The 24,000-nt window shown below is 42.6% G+C and overlaps 1 protein-coding gene across 1 annotated transcript in view; it reads right to left on the bottom strand.

The window, feature by feature from the left end:
- The window catches only part of LOC135518179 (rho guanine nucleotide exchange factor 28-like), a 109,563-nt gene that overhangs the window by 69,786 nt on the left and 15,777 nt on the right, over window positions 1–24,000 (bottom strand). The window contains 5 exon segments of the mRNA XM_064943133.1: window positions 809–887; window positions 2,071–2,260; window positions 2,481–2,664; window positions 22,365–22,781; window positions 23,186–23,342. Coding sequence (XP_064799205.1) covers window positions 809–887; window positions 2,071–2,260; window positions 2,481–2,664; window positions 22,365–22,781; window positions 23,186–23,342 — 1,027 coding nt within the window.

Raw genomic sequence — 24,000 nt, forward strand, 5'->3', positions numbered from 1 at the left:
ATAATATGAATTAAATGTCCAGGTTTCAAACAATTAAGGAACAGGACAAATATAGCGATGCTAATGATAGTCCTACCGTATTCTGGTAGATGGAAAGGCTTTCCCAAAAACCTATGATATCATGAATATTTGCATCAATCCAGTAGCCATTTGTTTTTCAAACTCTATCCCATGTGTTACAGAAACACCTAAACAAACAACAGTGCCTACACTACACTCAAAAATCAACATTTCTTAGATGTTTCCCAGACCTCAAAAGTGGTCTCCTGATGTGGTTTAAGTATTGTTATGGATTAACACTCGCACTTGACTTGTTTCTCCCCCTACTAGCACTGACTTTGCTGATAGTTACATTATTGAGGAAAAATGTACTTGCTATGACTGTGATAAGTGGTTTTCCGCCAAGCTAAGATGAATGACAGCCTAATTTATCTGTCTCAATAGTTGGCCTACTATTAGCCTACTTGCAAGGTACAGCTTGGGTTGGCCTAACTATAAAAGACCAATATGGGATTCATCATTTTAGGTCATTGAGAGTGTATGTCACTGGGCGGGCCGTTTGGGAAATGTTAAACAACATTTGAGTATACCCACTTCTCCAGGAACCACTACATCACTGCTCATCCCCACGGCCTGGGTGGCAATCTGTTTCTGCTCTCTTGCAAACTCCTTATGGAATTGTCATGCCAATGTTTCGCTTGACAATGACAACAGGTAATGGCAATAGGCAAAAGCACAAACAGATTTAGGAACAGACTATTATCACCAGATTAAAGTCACAATCCTGAGTTCGGTGTTTCACACTCACCTCCGTCACTGGCATCACTTCTATGGACGTCCAATCCGTAACTGTCCTCCATCTGAACATCACCTCTCAGTGCTGAGATCTGTGACAAATACAGGAGCTCCGTGACAACATGCTCTTAATAATATTAATAATAATAATAATAATAAACTAATACTGTAAGTAACATAATCTATGAACGTAAATGTCAATGTATTATATAAATGTGTATTATAAAAGTTTGTTTACAGTAAAACATAGTCAATGAATGAATTACATTTCCACTTCCTTTAGGCCTGTGAGTGTGCAAAGCTGTCATCAAGGCAAAGGGTGGCTACTTTGAAGAATATAAAATAGATTTAGATTTGTTTAACACTTTTTGGTTACTACATGAATCCATATGTGCTATTTCATAGTAGAATAATAGTGAAGACATCAAAACTATGTAGAAAACAGTAAAAAAAATAAAGAAAAACCCTGGAATGAGGAGGTGTATCTAAACTTTTGACTGGTACTTTACATATTTTCGCAGCTACTCAGTTCATCCATAAACGTTCATAGTTGTAAACATTACAATAAAACACATCAGTAGGTTCCTACAACAACATTATGCAGCCTAATCGTTCAACGGCCATATTAATGTCTGTCATTCAACCACAGGGGGTTGGTGGCACCTTAATTGGGGAGGACGGCTCGTGGTAACGTCTGGAGCAGAATCAGTGGAATGGTATCAAATACATCAAACGTGTTTGATGCCATTTCTTTTAGCTCCGTTCCAGCCATTATCATGAGACATCTTCCCCTCAACAGCCTCCACCACGTTCAACAGTTAGTTCATGAAACAGAGCATGTTTATGACTCAGTGTGTGTAACATCCACATTACAACCTATAATTATACCAGTTTTACTGCCTAAGTAAGATCCACCGGTATAAACAGGAACTATCCAAACTATGTGAACATTAGTTAGAAAAAGTATTAGCCAGATCAAACACTGACAGTTGTATTACATTGTACTACAGTAGAGAATTAAGTCAGCTTTAGTTTTTCCTTAAACACAATGTTTTCCTCCGTAATCCACTGGACTCACCTGAACAGAAAAAGACTGTGAGCTAAAAACTGAACACTGCTTTGAATCCTGGGTCACGATCCACAAAGCATAGAGTAGGAGTGCTGATTTAGGATCAGGGCCCCACCTGTCCATGTAATCTTATTTATTTTGATCTTAAAGACTAAATGTATCCTAGATCAGCACTACTACTCTCTGAATACAGACCCTGATCTTACCTGTCTGAGGATGTTGTGGTCCATCAGTTTCTCTCTGAGGACCAGGATGTTGCCCAGAACACTGCTCTCAGGGCCCCCCAGGAAGGTGAGGGAGAGGCAGTCAGACCCAGGACAGAACCTCAGTACACGGGTGCTATCTGCCCATACACACCACACCCCGACAAGGGGAGACCTCTGAGGGAAAGGTGAACTGTATGGAAATGAAGTGGGAAGGTATGTGTTAGTTATCTGATTGGGTTGGCAATTTTCAGTCTTATAACAATCATCACTCACACAAATGATTGCTCTTGGGTCATTATTGTAAAATAGACTGCGTTCTCAATGAGTTACCTGGTTAAATAAAGTCAATAAATAAATATATAAACATGATGTTGATATACTCTTTGTGATGAAAAGAGGCGGAGACTCACGTAGCGAGTGCCATAAAGAGGGAGTGGTCTCCTCTCCTCTGAGCCAGCTGGAGGGGTGTTTCCCCCTCCTCATTGGGCATGGTCAGTGCCCTCTGACCCATAGGTTGGCCAATCAGAAAGCGGGAGAGATGGAGCAAACCCAGACGCACTGAGAGGTGGAGGAGAGCCTCCCTGGGCAGGAGCTCTGCAGAAAGAGAGAGAGAGAGAAAGAAAGAGAGAGAGAGAGAGAGAGAGAGAGAGAGAAAGAGAGAGAAAGAGAGAGTGAGAAAGAGAGAAAGAGAGAAAGAGAGAAAGAGAGAGAGAGAGAAAGAGAGAGAGAAAGAAAGAGAGAAAGAGAGAGAAAGAGAGAGAGAGAGAGAGAGAGAGAGAGAGAGAGAGAGATGGTCAGTGCCCTCTGACCCTTAGGCTGGCCAATCAGAAAGTGGGAGAGATGGAGCAAACCCAGATGCACTGAGAGGTGGAGGAGAGCCTCCCTGGGCAGGAGCTCTGCAGAAAGAAAGAGAGAAAGAAAATCTTAACAGTATATTTGACCTCTCAGTTTCCTATCAAATCTAAAAATGTCAAACAGAAAACTGAAGAAAATGAACAACAATGACAAATTGTTTGATGATGAATGCAAAAACCTAAGAAAGAAATTGAGAAACCTGCCTAATCAAAAACATAGAGACCCAGAAAACCTGAGTCTACAGCTTCACTATGGTGAATCACTAAAACAATACAGAAATACACTACGGAAAAAGAAGGAACAGCATGTCAGAAATCAGCTCAATGTAATTGAAGAATCAATAGACTCTAACCACTTAAGGGAAAATTGCAAAACAATAAACAAACAACAACAGGAAGAATTACAGTGCTTTGCAAAAGTATTCATCCCCCTTAGCTTTCTTCCTATTTTGTTGCATTACAACCTGTAATTTAAATGGATTATTATTTGGATTCCATGTAATTGACATACACAAAATAGTCCAAATTGGTGAAGTGAAATGAAAAAAAAAACTTGTTTCAAGACAAAAATCAAAATTCAAAACAGAAAAGTGGTGCGTGCATATGTATTCACCCCCTTTGCTATGAAGCCCCTAAATAAGATCTGGTGCAAACAATTACCTTCAGAAATCACATAATTAGTTAAATAAAGTCCACCTGTGTGCAATCGGAGTGTCACATGATCTGTCACATGATCTCAGTACATATACACCTGTTATGAATGACCTCTGAGTCTGCAACACCACTAAGCAAGGGGCACCACCAAGCAAGCAACACCATTGTCATGACGTTGGCCTCTTTGGATATAGCAAGCCCATCCCCCTCTCCCTGCCTCCCTCTTTCCTCCTTCAACTAGGTTGCTGTGGTCAGAGAGATGCCAAAAATTCCTGAGAATCTCCTCATGGACACACAGTACAGAAAGAGTAGATTTTCATCGAGAACAAAATAAATCCTTCCACCTCACAGAACTTGAGGTACGAACAAATTTCATGTTCCGGAGAAAGTATAAAAGAAAACAAACTTTTCACCAGCGATCAAGACGACACACTGAGCGTAAATATATATATTGATTGCAACTGTTCCCGAATGAGTGAGCATTCATGTGTAAAGGATTAGCATTTCAATTGTTATAATTATCACTCTGTCGTGACTTCCAAGTCGAACCCCACTTCCCCTTTTGTCTAACAAGCCGCCATGCCGGTTTAGCCCACGAGGGCACATTCTCCTATCATTTCATGTAACCACATTTACCTTGTATATTTGTTTGTTTCTGCATTTCTGTGAATTACTTAGTTAGTAATAAATAAATGATTTAAGACAATTGATGTATGGATGACTCATAGTGAAGACTGGGTTCGTGCAGATAACCAACAATTTACGACGTTTGGAATGAGACTAACGTGAGGTAAAGTAAATAATTAATTAATTAGAAGACTAATTGATCAGATAAAATATCTGAAAAGTTATTTTAGGAAATTATAACTTTGTAATCTGAATGTTTTTCCTTGGTGCCCCGACTTCCTAGTAATTACGGTTACATGATTAATCAGTCTAATCGCGTAATAACTAATTACAGAGAATCTTTGATAAAAACTATCAGTCTTCAGTTAATGATAGTAAAGGCACGACACCGTGAAGACAAAGGAGCTCTCCAAACAGGTCAGGGACAAAGTTGTGGAGAAGTACAGAACATCCCATGGAGCACCATTAAATCCATTATTACAAAACGGAAAGAATATTGCACCACAACAAACCTGCCAAAAGAGGGCTGCCCACCAAAACTCATAGACCAGGGAAGGAGGGCATTAATCAGAGAGGCAACAAAGAGACCAAAGACAACCCTGAAGGAGCTGCAAAGCTCCACAGCGGAGATTGGAGTATCTGTCCAAAGCCGTACACTCCACAGAGCTGGGCTTTATGGAAGAGAGGACAGAAAAAAGCCATTGCTGAAAGAAAAAAACAAGCAAACACATTTGGTGTTTGCCAAAAGGCATGTGGGAGACTCCCCAAACATATGGAAGTTACTCTGGTCAGATGAGACTAAAATAGAGCTTTTTGGCCAACAAGAAAAATGCTATGTCTGGTGCAAACCCAACACCTCTCATCACCCCAAGAATACCATCCCATGTTTTTCATCAACAGGGACTGGGAAACTGGTCAGAATTGAAGCAATGATGAATGGCCCTAAATATAGGGAAATTCTTATGGGAAACCTGTTTCAGTCTTCCAGAGATTTGAGACTGGGACAGAGGTTCACCTTCCAGCAGGACAATGACCCTAAGCATGCTGCTAAAGCAACACTATAGTTCTTTAAGGAGAAACATTTAAATGTCTTGGAATAGCCTAGTCAAAGCCCAGACCTCAATCCAATTGAGAATCTGTGGTATGACTTAAAGATTGCTGCACACCAGCAGAACCCATCCAACTTGAATGAGCTGGAGCAGATTTTCCTTGAAGAATGTGCAAAAATCTCAGTGCCTAGATGTGCCCAATTCATAGAGACATACACCAAGAGACGTGCAGCTATAATTGCTGCAAAAGGTGTCTCTACAAAGTATTGACTTTGCGGGGGTGAATAGTTATGCACGCTCAAGTTTTGTGTTTTTTTTTTGTTTCACAATAAAAATATTTTGCATCTTCAAAGTGGTAGGCATGTTGTGTAAATCAAATGATACAAATGCCCAAAATATACATTTTAATTCCAGGTTGTTAGGCAACAAAATAGGAAAAATGCCAAAGGGGGTGAATACTTTCGTAAGCCACTGTATCTATCCAAAATGGAGATGTAGGCATAAACCACTTCTCCAATCGTTTTGGCTCTATAACAAAGAACAAACAGCAAAAACATATACATGATACAAATCTTAGAATCAACTATTAAAGACTACCAAAACCCACTGGATTCTCCAATTACCTTGAATGAACGAGAGGACAAAATACAACCCTCCAACCCAAAAAGGCCTGTGGTGATGATGGTATCCTCAATGAAATGATAAAATATACAGACAACAAATTCCAATTGGCTACACTAAAACTCTTTAACATCATCCTTAGCTCTGGCATCTTCCCCAAGATTTGGAACCAAGGACTGACCACCCCAATCCACAAACGTGGAGACATATTTGACCCCAATAACTACTGTGGGATATGTGTCAACTGGAACCTAGGGAAAAATCCTTTACATTATCATTAACAGCAAACTCGTACATTTACTCAGTGAAAACAATGTACTGAGCAAATGTCAAATTGGCTTTTTACCAAATTCTCATATGAAAGACCACGTATTCACCCTGCACACCCTAAGTCTTCTCATGCTTTGTTGATTTCAAAAAAGCCTTCGATCTGGCATGAGGGTCTGCTATACAAATTGATGGAAAGTGATGTTGGGGGAAAAACATAAGACATTATAAAATCCATGTACACAAACAACAAGTGTGTGGTTAAAATAGGCAAAAAACACATTTCTTCCCACAGGGCCGTGGGGTGATAAAGGGATGCAGCTTAAGCCCCACCCTCTTTAGCATATATATATCAACGAATTGGCGAGCGCACTAGAAAAGTCTGCAGCACCTGGCCTCACCCTACTAGAATCTGAAGTCAAATGTCTACTGTTTGCTGATGATCTGGTGATTATGTCATCAACCAAGGATGGCCTACAGCAGCTCCTAGATCTTCTGCACAGATTCTGCCAGACCTGGGCCCTGACAGTAAATCTCAGTAAGACCAAAATAATGGTGTTCCAAAAAGATCCAGTCGCCAGGACCACAAATACAAATTCCATCTAGACACCATTGCCCTACAGCACACAAAAAACTATACATACCTTGGCCTAAACATCAGCGCCACAGGTAAATTCCACAAAGCTGTGAACGATCTGAGAGACAAGGCAAGAAGGGCATTCTATGCCATAAAAAGGAACATAAATTTGACATACCAATTAGGATCTGTCTAAAAATACTTTAATCAGTTATAAAACACATTGCCCTTTATGGTGTTGAGGTCTGTGGTCTGCTCACCAACCAAGAATTCACAAAATGGGACAAACACCAAATTGAGACTGCATGCAGAATTCTGCTAAAATATCCTCAGTGTACAATGTAAAACAACAAATAATACATGCAGAGCAGAATTAGGCCGACACCCGCTAATTATCAAAATCCAGAAAAGAGACGTTAAATTCTACAACCACCTAAAAGGAAGTGATTCCCAAACCTTCCATAACAAAGCCATCACCTACAGAGAGATGAACCTGGAGAAGAGTCCCCTAAGCAAGATGGTCCTGGGGCTCTGTTCACAAACACAAATATACTCCACAGAGCCTCAGGACAGCAACACAATTAGGCCCAACCAAATCATGAGAAAACAAAAAGATAATTACTTGACATATTGTAAAGAATTAACACAAAAACTGAGCAAACTAGAATGCTATCTGGCCCTAAACAGAGAGTATCCAGTGGCAGAATACCTGTCCACTGTGACTGACCCAAACTTAAGGAAAGCTTTGACTATGTACATACTCAGTGAGCATAGCCTTGCTATTGAGAAAGCCCACCGTAGGCAGACCTGGCTTTCAAGAGAAGACAGGCTATGTGCACACTGCCCATAAAATGAGGTGGAAACTGAGCTCCACTTCCTAACCTCCTGCCAAATGTATGACCATATCAGAGACACATATTTCCCTGAGACTACACAGATCCACAAAGACTTCAAAAACAAACCCGATTTTGATAAACCGATTTTGATAAACAACCTGTTGCCACAAGAAAAGCGCAACCAGTGAAGAACAAACACCATTGTAAATACAACCCATATTTATGTTTATTTTTGTACTTTGTACTTTAATCATTTGCACATTGTTACAACACTGTATATATACATAATAAACCCCAATTAATCTCCATCGTTCATTGAAGTTGATGGGTCATTTATAACAAAACCTTTTGATATAGCCAATCATTTCAATGACTATTTCACTGGTAAAGTGGACAAACTCAGGAGTGAAATGACAATATTAAACAGTCAACCATTATATTTGTGTATTGAAGGTCTAATAATGAAAGAGAAGGATTGCTGTTTTGAATTTGGTCAAGTTTGTGTGGAAGAAGTGGCAAAACAATTGTTATCCATCAATAATGATATGCCACCAGGTATAGACAACCTAGATGGGAAACTATTGTTATCCATCAATAATGATAAGCCACCAGGTACAGACAACCTAGATGGGAAACTATTGTTATCCATCAATAATGATATGCCACCAGGTATAGACAACCTAGATGGGAAACTATTGTTATCCATCAATAATGATAAGCCACCAGGTACAGACAACCTAGATGGGAAACTATTGTTATCCATCAATAATGATATGCCACCAGGTACAGACAACCTAGATGGGAAACTATTGTTATCCATCAATAATGATATGCCACCAGGTACAGACAACCTAGATGGGAAACTATTGTTATCCATCAATAATGATATGCCACCAGTTACAGACAACCTAGATGGGAAACTATTGAGAATGGTAGCAGACTGTATTGCTACCCCTATTTGATATGTTTTTAACCAATGCCTAAAGGAGTGTGTCCACAGGCTTGGAAGGAAGCTAAAGTAATTCCACTACCTACAAATAATAAAGCACCCATTGCTGGCTCTAACAGCCGACCAATTTGCTTGCTGCCTGTTCTTGGTAAACTGATGGAGGAAATTGTTTGAACAAATACAATGCTAGTTAACTACTGACTTTCAGCATGCATATAGGGAAGGGCACTCAACTTCATCTGCACTGACTCAGATGACTGAATGATTGGCTAAATGAAATGTATACTAACATCATAGTTGGAGCTGTATTGTTAGATTTCAGTGTTGTGTTTGATGTTATTGATCATAATTTGTTACTGAAAAAACTCACTTTTTATGACTTTACATCACCTGCCATCACATGGGCTCCTAAGTGGCACAGCGGTCTAAGACACTGCATCTCAGTGCTAGTGACGTCACTACAGACCCTGGTTCAATTCCAGGCTGAGAGCAGAGAGAGAGTATTCAATGGAAGCTTCTCTAACATCAGATATGCCGTTACTGATCTCTATTTGTTCAAATGATTTGCCACTTGTCTTACAAAAAGCTTAAATGACTATGTATGCTGATGATTGCACACTCTACACATCAGCACCTACAGCCATAATTAACAATAAACTGGTCTTGAATACGTGTGAAAGCATTGTATTTGGTTCAAAGCATTCTCTTTGACCTAAACCTCAACTGGAGTTGTGCATAAAGGGTGTGAACACTGATCAAGTTGAAGAAGCTGAACTCATAGGAGTAACATTGGATGATCAATTGTCATGGTCAAGTCATATTGACAAAGTTATCTTTCTGTCTGTTATAAAAATATGTCCTGTGTTTTTGACACAAAGATCCATACTAGTTGATCAGGCTCTGGTCTTGTCCCATCTTGATTACTGTTCGGTAATATTGTCAGGTGCAGCAAAGAAAGGCCTGGCAAAGCTGCAGCTGTCTCAAAACAAAGCAGCACGCCTTGTCCTCAACTGCTCCCACAGAACTAACATCAATGACATGCATGATAGTCTTTCATGGTTGAGGGTTAAGAAGAAACTGAAAGCAAAAACAGATGTAATGTTTCGCTCAGTTATATATAGAGCCATGTCATTATGGAATACTCTGGTGGTTACATTGTATCACAGCGCCTTTCCTCTTTCTAAAGATCTCATTTAACTGTACAGTATATAAGAATATGAATACGTACAGTGCATTCTGAAAATATTCAGACCCCTTGACTTTTTCCTAGTTTCGTTATGTTGCAGCCTTATTCTAAAATGAATTAAATCCTTTATCCACCTCATCAATCGACACACAATACCCCATAATGACAAAATGAAAACAGGTTTTTATAAATTGTTGCAAATGTATTACACATACTTATTTACATAAGTACTCAGACCCTTCGCTATGAGACTCGACATTGAGCTCAGGTGCAACCTGTTTGATCATCCTTGAGATGTTGCTACAACTTGATTGGAGTCCATCTGTGGTAAATTCAATTGATTGCACATGATTTGGAAAGGCACACAACTGTCTATATAAGGTCCCACAGTTGACAGTGCATGTCAGAACAAAAACCAAGCCATGAGGTCGAAGGAATTGTCCGTAGAGCTCCGAGACAGGATTGTGTTGAGGCACAGATCTGGGGAAGGGAACCAACCAAATATTGAAGATCCCCAAGAACACAGAGGCCTCCATTATTCTTAAATGGAAGAAGTTTGGATCCTCAAAGTCTCTCCCTAGAGCTGGCCACCTGGCCAAACTGAGCAATCAGGGGAGAATGGCCTTGGTCAGGGAGGTGACCAAGAACCCGATGGTCACTCCGACAGAGTTCCAGAGTGCCTCTGTGGAGGTGGGAGAACATTCCAAAAGGACAACCATCTCTGCAGCACTCCACCAATCAAGCCTTTATGGTAGAGTGGCCAGGCGGAAGCCACTCCTCAGTAAAAGGCACATGAAAGCCTGCTTGGAGTTTGCTAAAAGGCACCTAAAGACTCTCAGACCATGAGGATTTGCTGATCTGATGAAACCAAGATTGAACTCTTTGGCCTGAATGCCAAGCATCACATCTGGAAAAAACTTGGTACCATCCCTACGGTGAAGCATGGTGGTGGCAGCATTATGCTGTGGGGATGTTTTTCAGCTGCAGGGACTGGGAGACTAATCAGGATCAAGGGAAAGATGAACGGAGCACAGTACAGAGAGGCCATCAATGACAACCTACTCCAGATCGCTCAGGACTTCAGACTGGGGCGAAGGTTCACCTTACCACAGGTTAACAACCCTAAGCACACAGCCAAGACATTGAAGGAGTGGCTTCTGGACAAGTCTCTGAATGTCCTTGAGTGGCCCAGCCAGAGCCCGGACCTGAACCCGATCGAACATCTCTTGAGAGGCCTCAAAATAGCTGTGCAGCGACGCTCCCCATCCAACCTGAAAGAGCTTGAGAAGATCTGAAGAATGAGAGAAAATCCTCAAATACAGGTGTGCCAAGCTTGTAGCGTCATACCCAAGAAGACTCGAGGCTGTAATCGCTGCCAAAGGTGCTTCAACAAAGTACTGAGTAAAGGGTCTGAATACTTAGGTAAATGTGATATTTCAGTTTTGTATTTTTTATAAATAAATACAAATATTTCATCCATTTTAGAATTAGGCTGTAACTTAACAAAATGTGGAAAAAGTCAAGGGGTCTGAATACTTTCGGAATGCGCTGTATATATGAAAAGTGTGTAAAGAGTATTTTTGTTGTTGTTTGGTATATTTCTATATATACTTCTTATTTTATTTATATTTTTTATTTAGAATTTAATGTAATATCTTATGTTGTTCTTGTCTATAACTGTTCTGTTCTTTGTCATGTATTGTACGTTTTTTTGTGGAACCCAGGAAGAGTAGCATCTGCATGTGCAGTTGCTATTGGAGATCCTAATAAACTAAACTAAACGTTGTGTTCCCTAAAATAGATGAAGACAGACAGAGGTGACAAGCCCTCCATATAAGAACATTGTAGCCTCTAACATCTCTGCTATACATCCCTAAACCTGTTATCCTTCATACAATATCCTCACCGTCCAAACTTACTGTATACATTACATACTACACATCTGCTCTCTAGACCTAAACACACTTATTATGGCTCCAGGTCAGGTGTGAACGCCGACATGAATGTAAGCGAATACACTCTGACTGCACACACAGTATATTGTATACAGCTAAGCTAGCACATATCAATGCTATACAGTAGGTACCTAGCACATAGATGGTCCCGTATTTAGACCTACTCTAGCTAACACACAATCCAGGTGGGTGTCATGTTGCGTGTCACGCTGTGTGAAGTCTAGACTTTATATGGAGAATGCATACCAACAAGGCAGGTCAGGTACTTCACACAGGTGTTAGTTATTATAACAACTCAAGCATTTACACTTTCTCCTGTGCATTGAGGAGTATTCCTAACTGACTTTTAGCTTAGGGCTGGGTCGTGAGAAAAATAAAGTACCACGTTAGCTATGAGGCATTTGGGAAATTCCTCCGTTTGATTCAGGTTGCGTACCAAATGGAACCCTGTTTACTATACTATATAGTGCACTCATTTTAACAAGAACTCTATGGGTCCTGGTCAAAACTAGTGTACTAAATAGGAAATATGGTGTCATTTGGGATGCAACATCAGTGACTCTTCCTCATATGAAGAGTTGAGACATTGACAGTGACAGTGCTCGGGTTCCCACCCTGATAATGCCATTGACAGAAGCGAGCAGAGACCAGACGCACACCACACACACAAGCTCAAGGTAACCCTCTAAACCTGCTCAGTGTGTTTTAATAAAGCCAGTGTGTTGGAGGGACAAGCTGTCTGCAGGGCAGAGCACACATCCTTCCTATTCCCCTTTGTCACATTGAATGACTTAGTTTTAAAAAGAGAGTCACTTTGTCACACTGAATGACATGGTTTTAAAAAGAGAGTCCCTTTGTCACACTGAATGACTTGGTTTTATCATACTGAATGACTTGGTTTTAAAAAGAGAGTCCCTTTGTCACACTGAATGACTTGGTTTTAAAAAGAGAGTCACTTTATCACACTGAATGACTTGGTTTTAAAAAGAGAGTCACTTTATCACACTGAATGACTTGGTTTTAAAAAGAGAGGGAATAGTCAGTCAAGCCTCTATTCTTTCCTGTAGGACTAAGAAAGAAGGGTAGAGTTGCTATGGAAATAGCTTTATATCTCTTCATTCTGAATTGCTGTCCTACACTTGAACTTTCTCTCCATATCTGTCTTATTCGTTGCCAAGGTTACTTACCACTACTGTACCACAAATGTTTGACAATGTACCATGTAACCATGACCCAATTAGTGGACTAGGAACTGTAGGCACAAGAACTGTTCAAAAGGAGCTTCATGAAATGGGTTTCCACGGCAGAGTAGACACACACAAGCCTAAGATCACCATGCGCAATACCAAGCGTCGGCTGGAGTGGTGTAAAGCCCGACACCATCAGACTCTGGAGCAGTGGAATTGCGTTCTCTGGAGTTATGAATTACGATTCACCATCTGGCAGTCTGACGGACAAATCTGGGTTTGGCGGATGCCAGAAGAACGCTACCTACCCCAATGCATGTTGCCAACTGTAAAGTGTTGGAGGAATAATGGTCGTGGCTGTTTTTCATGGTTTGGGCTAGACCCCTTAGTTCCAGTGAGGGGAAATCTTAACGGTACAGCATACAATCACGTTCTAGACAATTCTGTGCTTCCAACTTTGTGGCAAAAGTTTGGGGAAGGCCCTTTCCTGTTAACGCATGACAATGCCCCTGTGCACAAAGTGAGGTCCATACAGAAATGGTTTGTCGAGATCAATGTGGAATAACTTGACTGGCCTGGACAGAGCCCTGACCTCAACCCTATCGAACACCTTTGGAACACCGACCGTGAGCCAAGCCTAATCGCCCAACATCAGTGGTGCCCAACCTCAATAATGCTCTTGTGGCTTAATGGAAGCAAGTCCCTGCAGCAATGTTCCAACATCTAGTGGAGAGAATGAGATGTTCAACAAACAGGTGTCCACATACTTTTGGTCATGTAGTGTACAGTGCAGGTCAAAGTTCAGTCAACAAATTTTGGGGGGTGAAAAATGTAAAGTAACTAATTTATAAAACAATTCTAAAAGGCATCAGATGTACTGTATGTCAAATTTGCATAAGCTTTTCAAATTCTGTTTTTAGATAAGTCAAAACTATGCAGAGAAAAAAAGTAAGAGAAAAATGATTAACGATAACTTGGCTATATATTCAGGGTACCAGTACAGAGTCGATGTGCAGGGGTATGAGGTAATTGAGGTAGATGTGTAAATATGAGGTAGATGTGTACATAATTGAGGTAGTTGTGTACATAATTGAGGTAGATGTGTACAGATAATAAACAGTAGCAGCAGCATATGTGATGAGTCAAATGAGTTCATGCAAAAAGGGTAGAACGCTCTATGACTTGGGTGGCTGGAGTCTTTGATCATTTTTAGGGCCTTACTCTGACACCACCTGGTATAGATGTCTTGGATGGCAGGGAGCTTAGCCCCAGTGATGTACTGAGTAGTATGCACTACCCTCTGTAGTTGCCATACCAAGCGGTGTTGCAGCCTGTCAAGATGCTCTCAATGGTGTAGCTGTAGAACTTTTTGAGGATCTGAGGGCCAATGCCGACTCTATTCACCGTCCTGAGGGGGAAGAGACGTTGTCTTGCCTTCTTCACGACAGTGTTGGTGTGTGTGAACCATGATAATTCCTTAGTAATGTGGACACTGAGGAGCTTGAAGCTCTGAGAGAGTGTGAGAGGGATGAGAGAGAGAGAGAGACAGAGACAGAGACAGAGACAGAGAGAGAGAGAAACAGAGAGAGAGAGAAACAGAGAGAGAGACAGAGAAAGACAGGGAGGAGAGCGACAGAGCCAACTGAGATTCTTGTCCCCTAATGTAGACTGACACTCAGGCACACAGACAATACGTGACCTTTCCGAAGAGACGGGTAAGCATTCAACGGCACGATTTACCAAACACAATCGTCACTCTTATGTAAGAAGCTGTGGGTGAACTTGGTCTGTATGTACACTGTAGAGAGTGGATACCTTTCTCTGTGCCCTTCTTCACCCTTGCCTTCTCAGTATGATATAGACTAATATTCTTATGCATTCACTAGCTTGATACATTTAAATAGACTTGATAATTACTTTTGTGTCCAAGTAGGCATAGTTTGAATTTAGCCATAGTGGTAATAATACATGGGAATTATATAGTGCTTTTCAGGGACCCAAAGTCGCTTTACAACGTAGAAATGAAAACAACATAAGACTAAAAAAACATGAACAAAGAGAGGGGTGGGCTCAAAGAAGGGAAAGAGTGTGATGTATCAGTATAATGTATGGGGTTTGGATACGAAGCCGGTTTAGGGCAAGGGGTGGGGTAGGGTAAGGAGAGGGGGGCGACAATGTTGCGGTGGTGGAAGAATGAGGATTTGACAGTCTTATGTTGTGGTCAAATGAGAGGGTGGTGTCCAGGTTGACACCAAGGTTGTGTGTTTGGGGGGAGGGAGAGACAGTGGTGTCGTCTTTAGTAAGGGTAGATTTGGTGCCTATGAGGAGGAGTTCAGTTTTTATCACTGTTGAGCTTGAGGACGTTTTGTTGCATCCATGTTTTTATTGCAGAGGCAGGATTCAATGTGGGTCAGAGGTGGTTGAGGGATTTTGTGCTGAGGTAGATCTGGGTGTCATCGGCATAGCAGTGGACGTCAAGTTTGAAGTATCAGAGGACGCAACTAACCTGTACCCCCGCACATTGACACGGTATCGGTTCCCCCTGTATATAGCCTCGTTATTGTTATTGTGTTATTTAGAAAAGATACTCTTTTTCATGAACTGCACTGTTGGTTAAGGGCTTGTAAGTAACCATTTCACTGTAAGGTGTTGTTGCTGTTGTATTCGGCGCATGTGACAAATACAATTTGCAGGATTTCTTAGAAGTGCCCGGGTTAGTGTCCCGCTCCTTGAAAGCCGCAGCTCCAGCCTTTAGATCAGTGTTGTCGTGTCTTTTCTATAATGGATTAAGTGATATGACATGCTATTCTATAAAATAATTTCTCTGTAATTAATAATAACCATTTAAGTTAGTCAAGTAAATGTAACTAAGTAGAAAGTTGGGGCACCACAAAATAATTTTTTAAATAATTATTGTTTTTTATTTCACCTTTATGTAACCAGGTAAGCTAGTTGAGAACAAGTTCTAATTTACAACTGCGACCTGGTCAAGATAAAGCAAAGCAGTGCGACAGAAACAACAACACAGTGTTACACGTGGAATAAACAAGCGTACAGTCAATAATGCAATAGAAAAAAAAGAATGTCTATACAGTGTGTGCAAATGGCATGAGGTGGTAAGGCAATAAATAGGCCATAGTAGCAAAATAATACAAATTTAGCAGATTAACACTGGAATGATAGATGAGCAGATGGTGTGTAAGTAGTGATACTGGTGTGCAAAAGAGCAGCAAAGTAAATAAAAACAATATGGGGATGAGGTAGGTAGATTGGGTGGGCTATTTACAGATGGGCTATGTACAGCTGCAGCGATCGATTAGCTGCTCGGATTGCAGATGTTTAAAGTTAGTGAGGGAAATGTAAGTCTCCAACTTCAGCAATTTTTGCAATCGTTCCAGTCACTGGCAGTAGAGAACTGGAAGGAAAGGCGGCCAAAGGAGGTCTTGGCTTTGGGGATGACCAGTGAGATATACCTGCTGGAGCGCGTGCTACGGGTTGGTGTTGTTATCGTGACCAGTGAACTGAGGTAAGGCAGAGCTTTACCTAGCATAGACTTATAGATGACCTGGAGCCAGTGGGTCTGGTGACAAATATGTAGCGAGGGCCAGCCGACTAGAGCATACAGGTCGCAGTGGTGGGTGCATTTGCATTTGGTTTTGCTAGTGTTTAAGAGCAGTTGGAGGCATCAGAAGGAGTGTTGTATGGCATTGAAGCCTGTTTGAATGTTAGTTAACAGTGTCCAAAGAAGGGCCAGATGTATACAGAATGGTGTTGTCTGCGTAGAGGTGGATCAGGGAATCACCAGCAGCAAGAGCGACATCGTTAATATATACAGACAAAAGAGTCGGCCCGAGAATTGATCCCTGTGGTACCCCCATAGAGACTGCCAGAGGTCCGGAAAACAGGCCCTCTGATTTTACACACTAAACTCTGTCTGCAAAGTAGTTGGTGAAACAGGTGAGGCAGTCATTTGAGAAACCAAAGCTATTGAGTCTGCCGATACGAATACGGTGATTGACAGAGTCGAAAGCCTTGGACAGGTCGATGAAGACGGCTGCACAGTACTCTCTTTTATCGATGGCAGTCATGATATCGTTTAGTACCTTGAGCGTGGCTGAGGTGCTCCCGTGACCAGCTCGGAAACCGTATTGCACAGCGGAGAAGGTACGGTGGGATTCGAAATGGTCAGTGATCTGTTTATTAACTTGGCTTTCCGAAACTTTAGAAAGGCAGGGCAGGATGGATATAGGTCTGTAACAGTTTGGGTCTAGAGTGTCACCCCGTTTGAAGAGGGGGATGACCATGGCAGCTTTCCAATCTTTTGGGATCTCGGACGAAACGAAAGACAGGTTTAACAGGACTGGTAATAGGGGTTGCAACAACGGCGGCAGATAATTTTAGAAAGAGAGTGTCCAGATTGTCGAGCCCAGCTGATTTGTACGGGTCCAGGTTATGCAGCTCTTTCAGAACATCAGCGATCTGGATTTGGGTGGAGAAGGTGGGGAGGCTTGGGAAAGAAGCTGCGAGGGTTGCGGAGCTGTGGAAAGCATGGCCAGCCGTAGAGAAATGCTTATTGAAATGTTCAATTATCATGGATTTATCAGTGGTGACCGTGTCACCTACCCTCAGTGCAGTGGGCAGCTGGGAGGAAGCGCTCTTGTTCTCCATGGACTATACAGTGTCCTAAAACTTTTGGGAGTTAGCTAGAGGATGCACATTTCTGTTTGAAAAAGCTATCCTTTGCTTTCCTGACTGTATTGGCTCCTCACTTCCCTAAACAGTTGCAAATCGCGGGGACTATTCGATGCTATTGCAGTCCGCCATCAGATGTTTTTGTGCTGGTCGAGGGCAGTCAGTTCTAAAAAAAAAATTGAAAGGGGGATGCTTATTTAAGATGGTGAGGAAATTACTTTTAAAGAACTAACAGGCATCCTCGACTGACAGGATGAGGTCAATATCCTTCCAGGATACCTGGGCCCATTGCGTTTTTTAAACTTTTTTTAATTTTACCTTTATTTAACTAGGCAAGTCAGTTCAGAACAAATTCTTATTTTCAATGACGGCCTAGGAACAGTGGGTTAACTGCCTGTTCAGGGGCAGAATGACAGATTTGTACCTTGTCAGCTCGGGGGTTTGAACTTGCAACCTTCCGGTTACTAGTCCAACGCTCTAACCACTAGGCTACCCTGCCACCCCGGTTGCAGGCAATGAGGGAGTGATTGCTGAGATCCTGCTTGAAAACAGCAGAAGTGTATTTGGAGGGCAAGTTTGTCACTAACCGGCTCAAAGCCCATAACAAAAGGGAGACAACGTGTGTGTAATCAGTAGTGTAAGTGAGTGTTTTGCATGCATGAATGTGATAATGCAGGGTGTTGAAAGATGCTAAAGCAAACAACCAAAAAACCACCAAGAAACACAACCAAATCTATAAAGGTGTCTGCATGGACAGAGTCTCCTCCATGAATGGGGAAGTGGTGTATTTATCCTGGGAGACACCGGGCCCAGGTGTTTCCCATGTAGCTGACGACCCTCCCAACTCCGCCCACCAGCATCCTAATAAGGAAACAACAAAGAGAGAATACGGCAGACAGAGTGGGAGGGTTGTCACAAGTTGGTCAGGATAATATCTATGAGGGTGCCCATGTTTACGGATTTAGGGTTGTACCTGATGGTTTCCTTGATAATTTGTGTTAGATTGCCTCCCGGGCGTCGCAGTGGTTAAGGGGCGCTGTACTGCAGTGCCAGCTGTGCCATCAGAGACTCTGGGTTCGTGCCCAGGCTCTGTCGTAACCGGCAGTGACCGGGAGGTCCATGGGGCGACGTACAATTGGCCTAGCGTCGTTAGGGAGGGCTTGGTCGGTAGGGATGTCCTTGTCTCATCGTGCACCAGCGACTCCTGTGGCGGGCCGTGGCGCAGTGCGTGCTAACCAAGGTTGCCAGGTGCACGGTGTTTCCTCCAACACATTGGTGCGGCTGGCTTTCGGGTTGGATACGCGCTGTGTTAAGAAGCAGTGCGGCTAGGTTGGGTTGTGTATCGGAGGACGCATAACTTTCAACCTTTGTGAGTTGTAGCGATGAGACAAGATAGTAGCTACTACAACAATTGGACACCATGAAAAAGGGGTAAAAGTTCAACAAACAAAAAAAAAAAAAATTTTTGTGAGATTGAGGGCATCTAGCTTAGATTGTAGGATTTCTGGGGTGTTAAGCATGTCCCAGTTTAGGTCACCTAACAAAGCAAGCTCTAAAGATAGATGGGGGGGCAATCAATTCACATATGGTGTCCAGGGCACAGCTGGGAGCTGAGGGGGGTCTATAACAGGCGGCAACAGTGAGGGACTTATTTTTGGAGAGATTAACTTTTAAAATTAGAAGCTCGAACTGTTTGGGCATAGACCTGGAAAGTATGACAGAACTTTGCAAGCTATCTCTGCAGTAGATTGCAACTCCTCCCCCTTTAGCAGTTCTATCTTGACGGAAAATGTTGTAGTTGGGTATGGAAATCTCAGAATTTTTGGTGGCCTTCCTAAGCCAGAATTCAGACACGGCAAGGACATCAGGGTTGGCAGAGTGTGCTAAAGCAGTGAGTAAAACAAATTTAGGGAGGAGGCTTCTGATGTTAACATGCATGAAACCAAGGCTTTTCGATTATAGAAGTCAACAAATGAGAGTGCCTTGGGACACACAGGGCCTGGGTTAGCCTCCACATCACCCGAGGAACAGAGGAGGAGTAGGATGAGGGTATGGCTAAAGGCTAGCAAAACTGGTCGTCTACTGTGTTGGGGACTGAGAATAAAAGGAGCAGATTTCTGGACGTGGTAGAATAGATTCAGGGCATAATGTGCAGACAGGGGTATGGTGGGGTGTGGGTACAGTGGAGGTAAGCCCAGGCACTGAGTGATGATAAGAGAGGTTGCATCTCTGGACATGCTGGTTATACTGGGTGAGGTCACCGCATGTGTGGGAGGTGGGACAAAGGAGGTATCAAAGTCATGTACAGTTGGACTAGGGGCTCCGCAGTAAACTAAAACAATGATAATTATCCTAAACAACAGTATACAAGGCATATTGGCATTTGAGAGAGACATAAAGCGATCACAGGTGTTGATTGGGAGAGCTAGCTAAGTCAACAACGGGTAAGACAACAACAGCTACTCAGCTAAGTCAACAACAACAGGTAAAATCTTGATGAATGGGCAGAGAGGGTCGGTTAACTACACACAGGGCCTGAGTTCGGGGCTAGGGCCGACAGATAAACAAAGGTAAACAAAGTGGAGTACCGTGATAATTGAACAGTCCAGTAGGCATCAGCTATGTAGCCAAATGATGATAGGGTCCAGTGTACAGCAATAGATGAAACAGTGAAGCCGCTAGGTAGTCGTTACTACGCTAGCACGCGGGAGACATGGCCTTTAAAATTAGCAGTCCGGGGTAAGTAGAAGCGTCTGCTCGGCCGTCCGGCAAAGGCCGGTTGAAGGCACAGCTGATGGAATTACGTCTGCGGACCAGACGTGGTGGTACGGTGGGGCGCCGTATCGACGAAGGGACCGGGCCAGATGGCGAAAGAGGTATTGTAGTTGTGGTCATTTCGTTTGCTAGCCGGGAGATGCGCCTGGCTCAGGGCTAGCTTCGGGGCTGGGTCACTCAGTGGCAGCTAACTAGCTGTGATGTTCAATGGTCCAGGGTTCCCTGGGTTTCCCACCTTTTGATGTTACCAGACTCTCTATGTTACAAAGGCTTTACAAGAGTCAACTATAAAGTAGAGAGAGAGAAAAGGGGAAAAGTATTTATGGGGTTCATAAACCTCCCCCAACAGGCCAATGTTATGACAGTGTGGATGTTGCCTGTAATCCATGGCTTCTGTTTGAGATATATACGTATGGTCACTGTCGATGCACTTACTAATGAAGCCAGTGACTGATGTGGTAAACTCCTCAATGCCATCGGATGAATCCCGCAACATATTCCAGTCTTTGCTAGCAAAACAGTCCTGTAGCTTAGTCACTGGTACGCCCTGTTTGAGTTTTTGCTTGTAAGCAGTAATCAGGAGGATAAAGTTATGGTTAGATTTGCCAAATGGAGGCAAGGGAGAGCTTTGTATGTGTCTGTGTGTGGAGTAAAGGTGATCGAGAATTGTTTTCTCTCTAGTTGCACAGGTGGCATGCTGGTAGAACCTCGGGCAAACAGATTTAAGTTTTCCTGCATTAAAATCAACAGCCACTGCGCTGCTTTTGGATGAGTATTTTCTTGTTGGCTTATGGCCTTATACAGCTCGTTGAGTGTGGTCTTAGTGCCAGCATCGGTTTACCTCATATCTACACATTCCATTGCTTCATATTAGCTACCGACAGAATACAGTACATGTCATTCTCTGAAATGCAGGGATTTTTCTGCCATTGAGATCCTTGGGCGGGCCGGGTAAAGTTTATATATATGTATGTATATACATTATATACATTTTGGGATGGAATAACACTTTGTATAAACGTAAATGACTAAAGCCAGATATAAAGTATGTAGAAAAAGATAGTGGTATATTTTTGTTATAATATAATCTTTGACAACTAACAATAACCAAAATAAAATCTAGACAGTCAGGGAGAATTGAAAATTCTCCAAACAATTAATATTGCAGTATTGATTTTGTTATTTAAGCAAAAATACAACGCATTAGCCATGGTGAAATGCATAGAATTGAAGGGCATTAAATTTAAAACCAACATTTTCTCTCAGAATTGTAGAATTGCAGGAAATGTCATGCCCTGATCTATTTCACCTGTTCCTGTGATTGTCTCCACCCCCTCCAGGTGTCGTTTTTCCCTCCCGGTGTATTTATCCCTGTGTTTCCTGTCTCTCTGTGCTCTGATCTGGTTTGGACCTTTTTGCCTGTCCACAACCATTCTCTTGACTACCCCTTTGGATTAATAAACATTGTAAGACTCCAACCATCTGCCTCCTGAGTCTGCATCTGGGTCTCGCCTTGTGCATTGATAGGAAATTGGCTTAATAATGCAAACATTTCTCTACACCGCCAAGATGGGGGCCATTTCGTAGCACCCATTGCCATGCCCCCTGCCACCCACCACCTAAGCCCCTTTTTGACCCAGAAAAGACCTGAAATGTAATGACTGTAAAGTATTGTAAATCATCTGAATAGGTTTCCTTTAAAGTGTCTGTTAACCTAACATAGCAGGCATAAAATAAACTAGATCCCCGAAAACTGGTCTTGACAAAAAAACGAAAAAGCACAGGCTCACTTCCCATTTCCCCTGAAAACCGGAACATCCGGCACAGGCTAGGTAAGCCTACACAGTAACTATCATCAATCGTTGTTTCAATTGTAGAAAATAACACATTGATGAAATCATCTGGGAAAGCTAGTACAGTACACTTGCTGAAACTGCTCCAAAACAAGCGGTTTATGGTCAGATTCCCTACCAACCACAACTCACGTACCCCACTACACCAGTCATAGGGCTATTCCACAGCAGGAAAAGCCCTATGTAAAAAGCCAAGTAGTATGGTTAGTTACCTTCTCTGGGTTGGCTGGCCTTGCCGCTCCACTCCAGAGGGTAGTTCAGGTTAGCCACGGCCTGGGTTATCCTCTCATCCATCTCCCTGAGATGACACTCTGTCTGTGGATCAGGTCTGGGTCTCCCACCTCTCACCCCCTCCTCCTCCTGGTCTGTCTGCCCCAGAGAGTGCTCCTTTCCTGGACCAGCGCTCATGTCACCCTCCATGTCCCCCTCCCCTGAAGCTGCTGAGACCCTCCTCAGAACCTCCAGGTGGCTCTGGGGACTCAAAGAGTCGCTGTTGGCTAGCAGGTACTCGGCCACTTTCTGTGGCAAATCACAGACGTACCTCAGGGAGGCCCCGCCTCCACAAGGCTTGGCTCCATCCTCTGTGTGACGATACACTGTGACAGAGGCGGTCTCTTGGAGGTCGTGACCTGTGGAGGAGAGGAGACGAACAGATGACTGAGGATCAAATATGACAAGAAGTGCTAACTCCCGATGAGACTGACACAAGTCCTTCTGACATTGACACACTCCTAATATGGACACTGTGCAGCAATAACAGTTTTCTGCTCCCAAACATGATTTTTATTGAAGCTTGTGACACAGCAACATGGATGGTCTTAATTAGGTTAGGCAAACTGCTGCTATCTACTGATTTATTACAATCTCTGTTATGTTGACCTGAACTTAAAAGAGCAAAAGAGGAACTAATGATAACTGGAATTTAGTGACCCTGTATCAAACTAAGGGTTCTGTTCTAACCTCAGTCAGTAGCTCTGTGTGAGACAGTTAGACTGATCTGGGACCAGTGGACACTATAAACGGTGGGACTCACCAGGAACTGTGAAGCAAAGAGACTCTCCATCCTCCGCTCTCTTAACTACAGCAACATGGGCTAGTTTGGAACCTTCTAGAACCACGTAGAACTCTGTCTGTTCTGGTTCCCTGTCCAGATCTGGAACCTGTAACACAGCACGGACCTCCACCTGGCCCTAGAGAGAGAGAGAGAGAGGGGGAAACAGGGTTTAACTGTGTGAAATCATTCATTGGTTTTCTAACAAGAGAGAAGAACAAAGTAAAGGGGAAAAAGATGGACAACACATTCAACACATCCAATCAACACATTCCTGTGACTGTTCTTCAAGGCCACCATTCATAACCTACTTACTACTACCTCCCCTCGCTGAACAGCCATAATAATGCAACGCTGGAGAATTCAAGCAAAAGGATTAAACACTTTCTCTTGCTTGTTGAGAAAATGTGTGTCTGAAAGGTTCTTTTCTACTCTTCCTCACGCTAAAGCCTTTTGATTATTTTCACTCGTTTTCAGACGTTTCCTCCATTTCCTGGATTCTGAGAGGCACTTCAGAGCTAATGATGGAGGAAGAGAGGAATAGAGAGAGTGAGAGAGAGAGGTAGAGAGAGAGAGGGAGAGAGAGATACACCCTCCTCCATCTTTGTGACTGTGGGAATGCTCCACTCCTCCACCCATATTTCACCCAGCAGAGCAAACTGCCTCTTCAGCTATAACACAAAGACAAGTTATCCCTTGCTTTCTCTCTTCTTCATCCTTAACTCTCCCCCTCTCTTGACAAATCTCTGTTGATTGATTCCTCTGTCTTTCACCCTCATTTTTCCCACACTTTCTCC

This window comes from Oncorhynchus masou, chromosome 28 (assembly GCF_036934945.1).
Source record: "Oncorhynchus masou masou isolate Uvic2021 chromosome 28, UVic_Omas_1.1, whole genome shotgun sequence".
Taxonomy (NCBI): domain Eukaryota; kingdom Metazoa; phylum Chordata; class Actinopteri; order Salmoniformes; family Salmonidae; genus Oncorhynchus; species Oncorhynchus masou.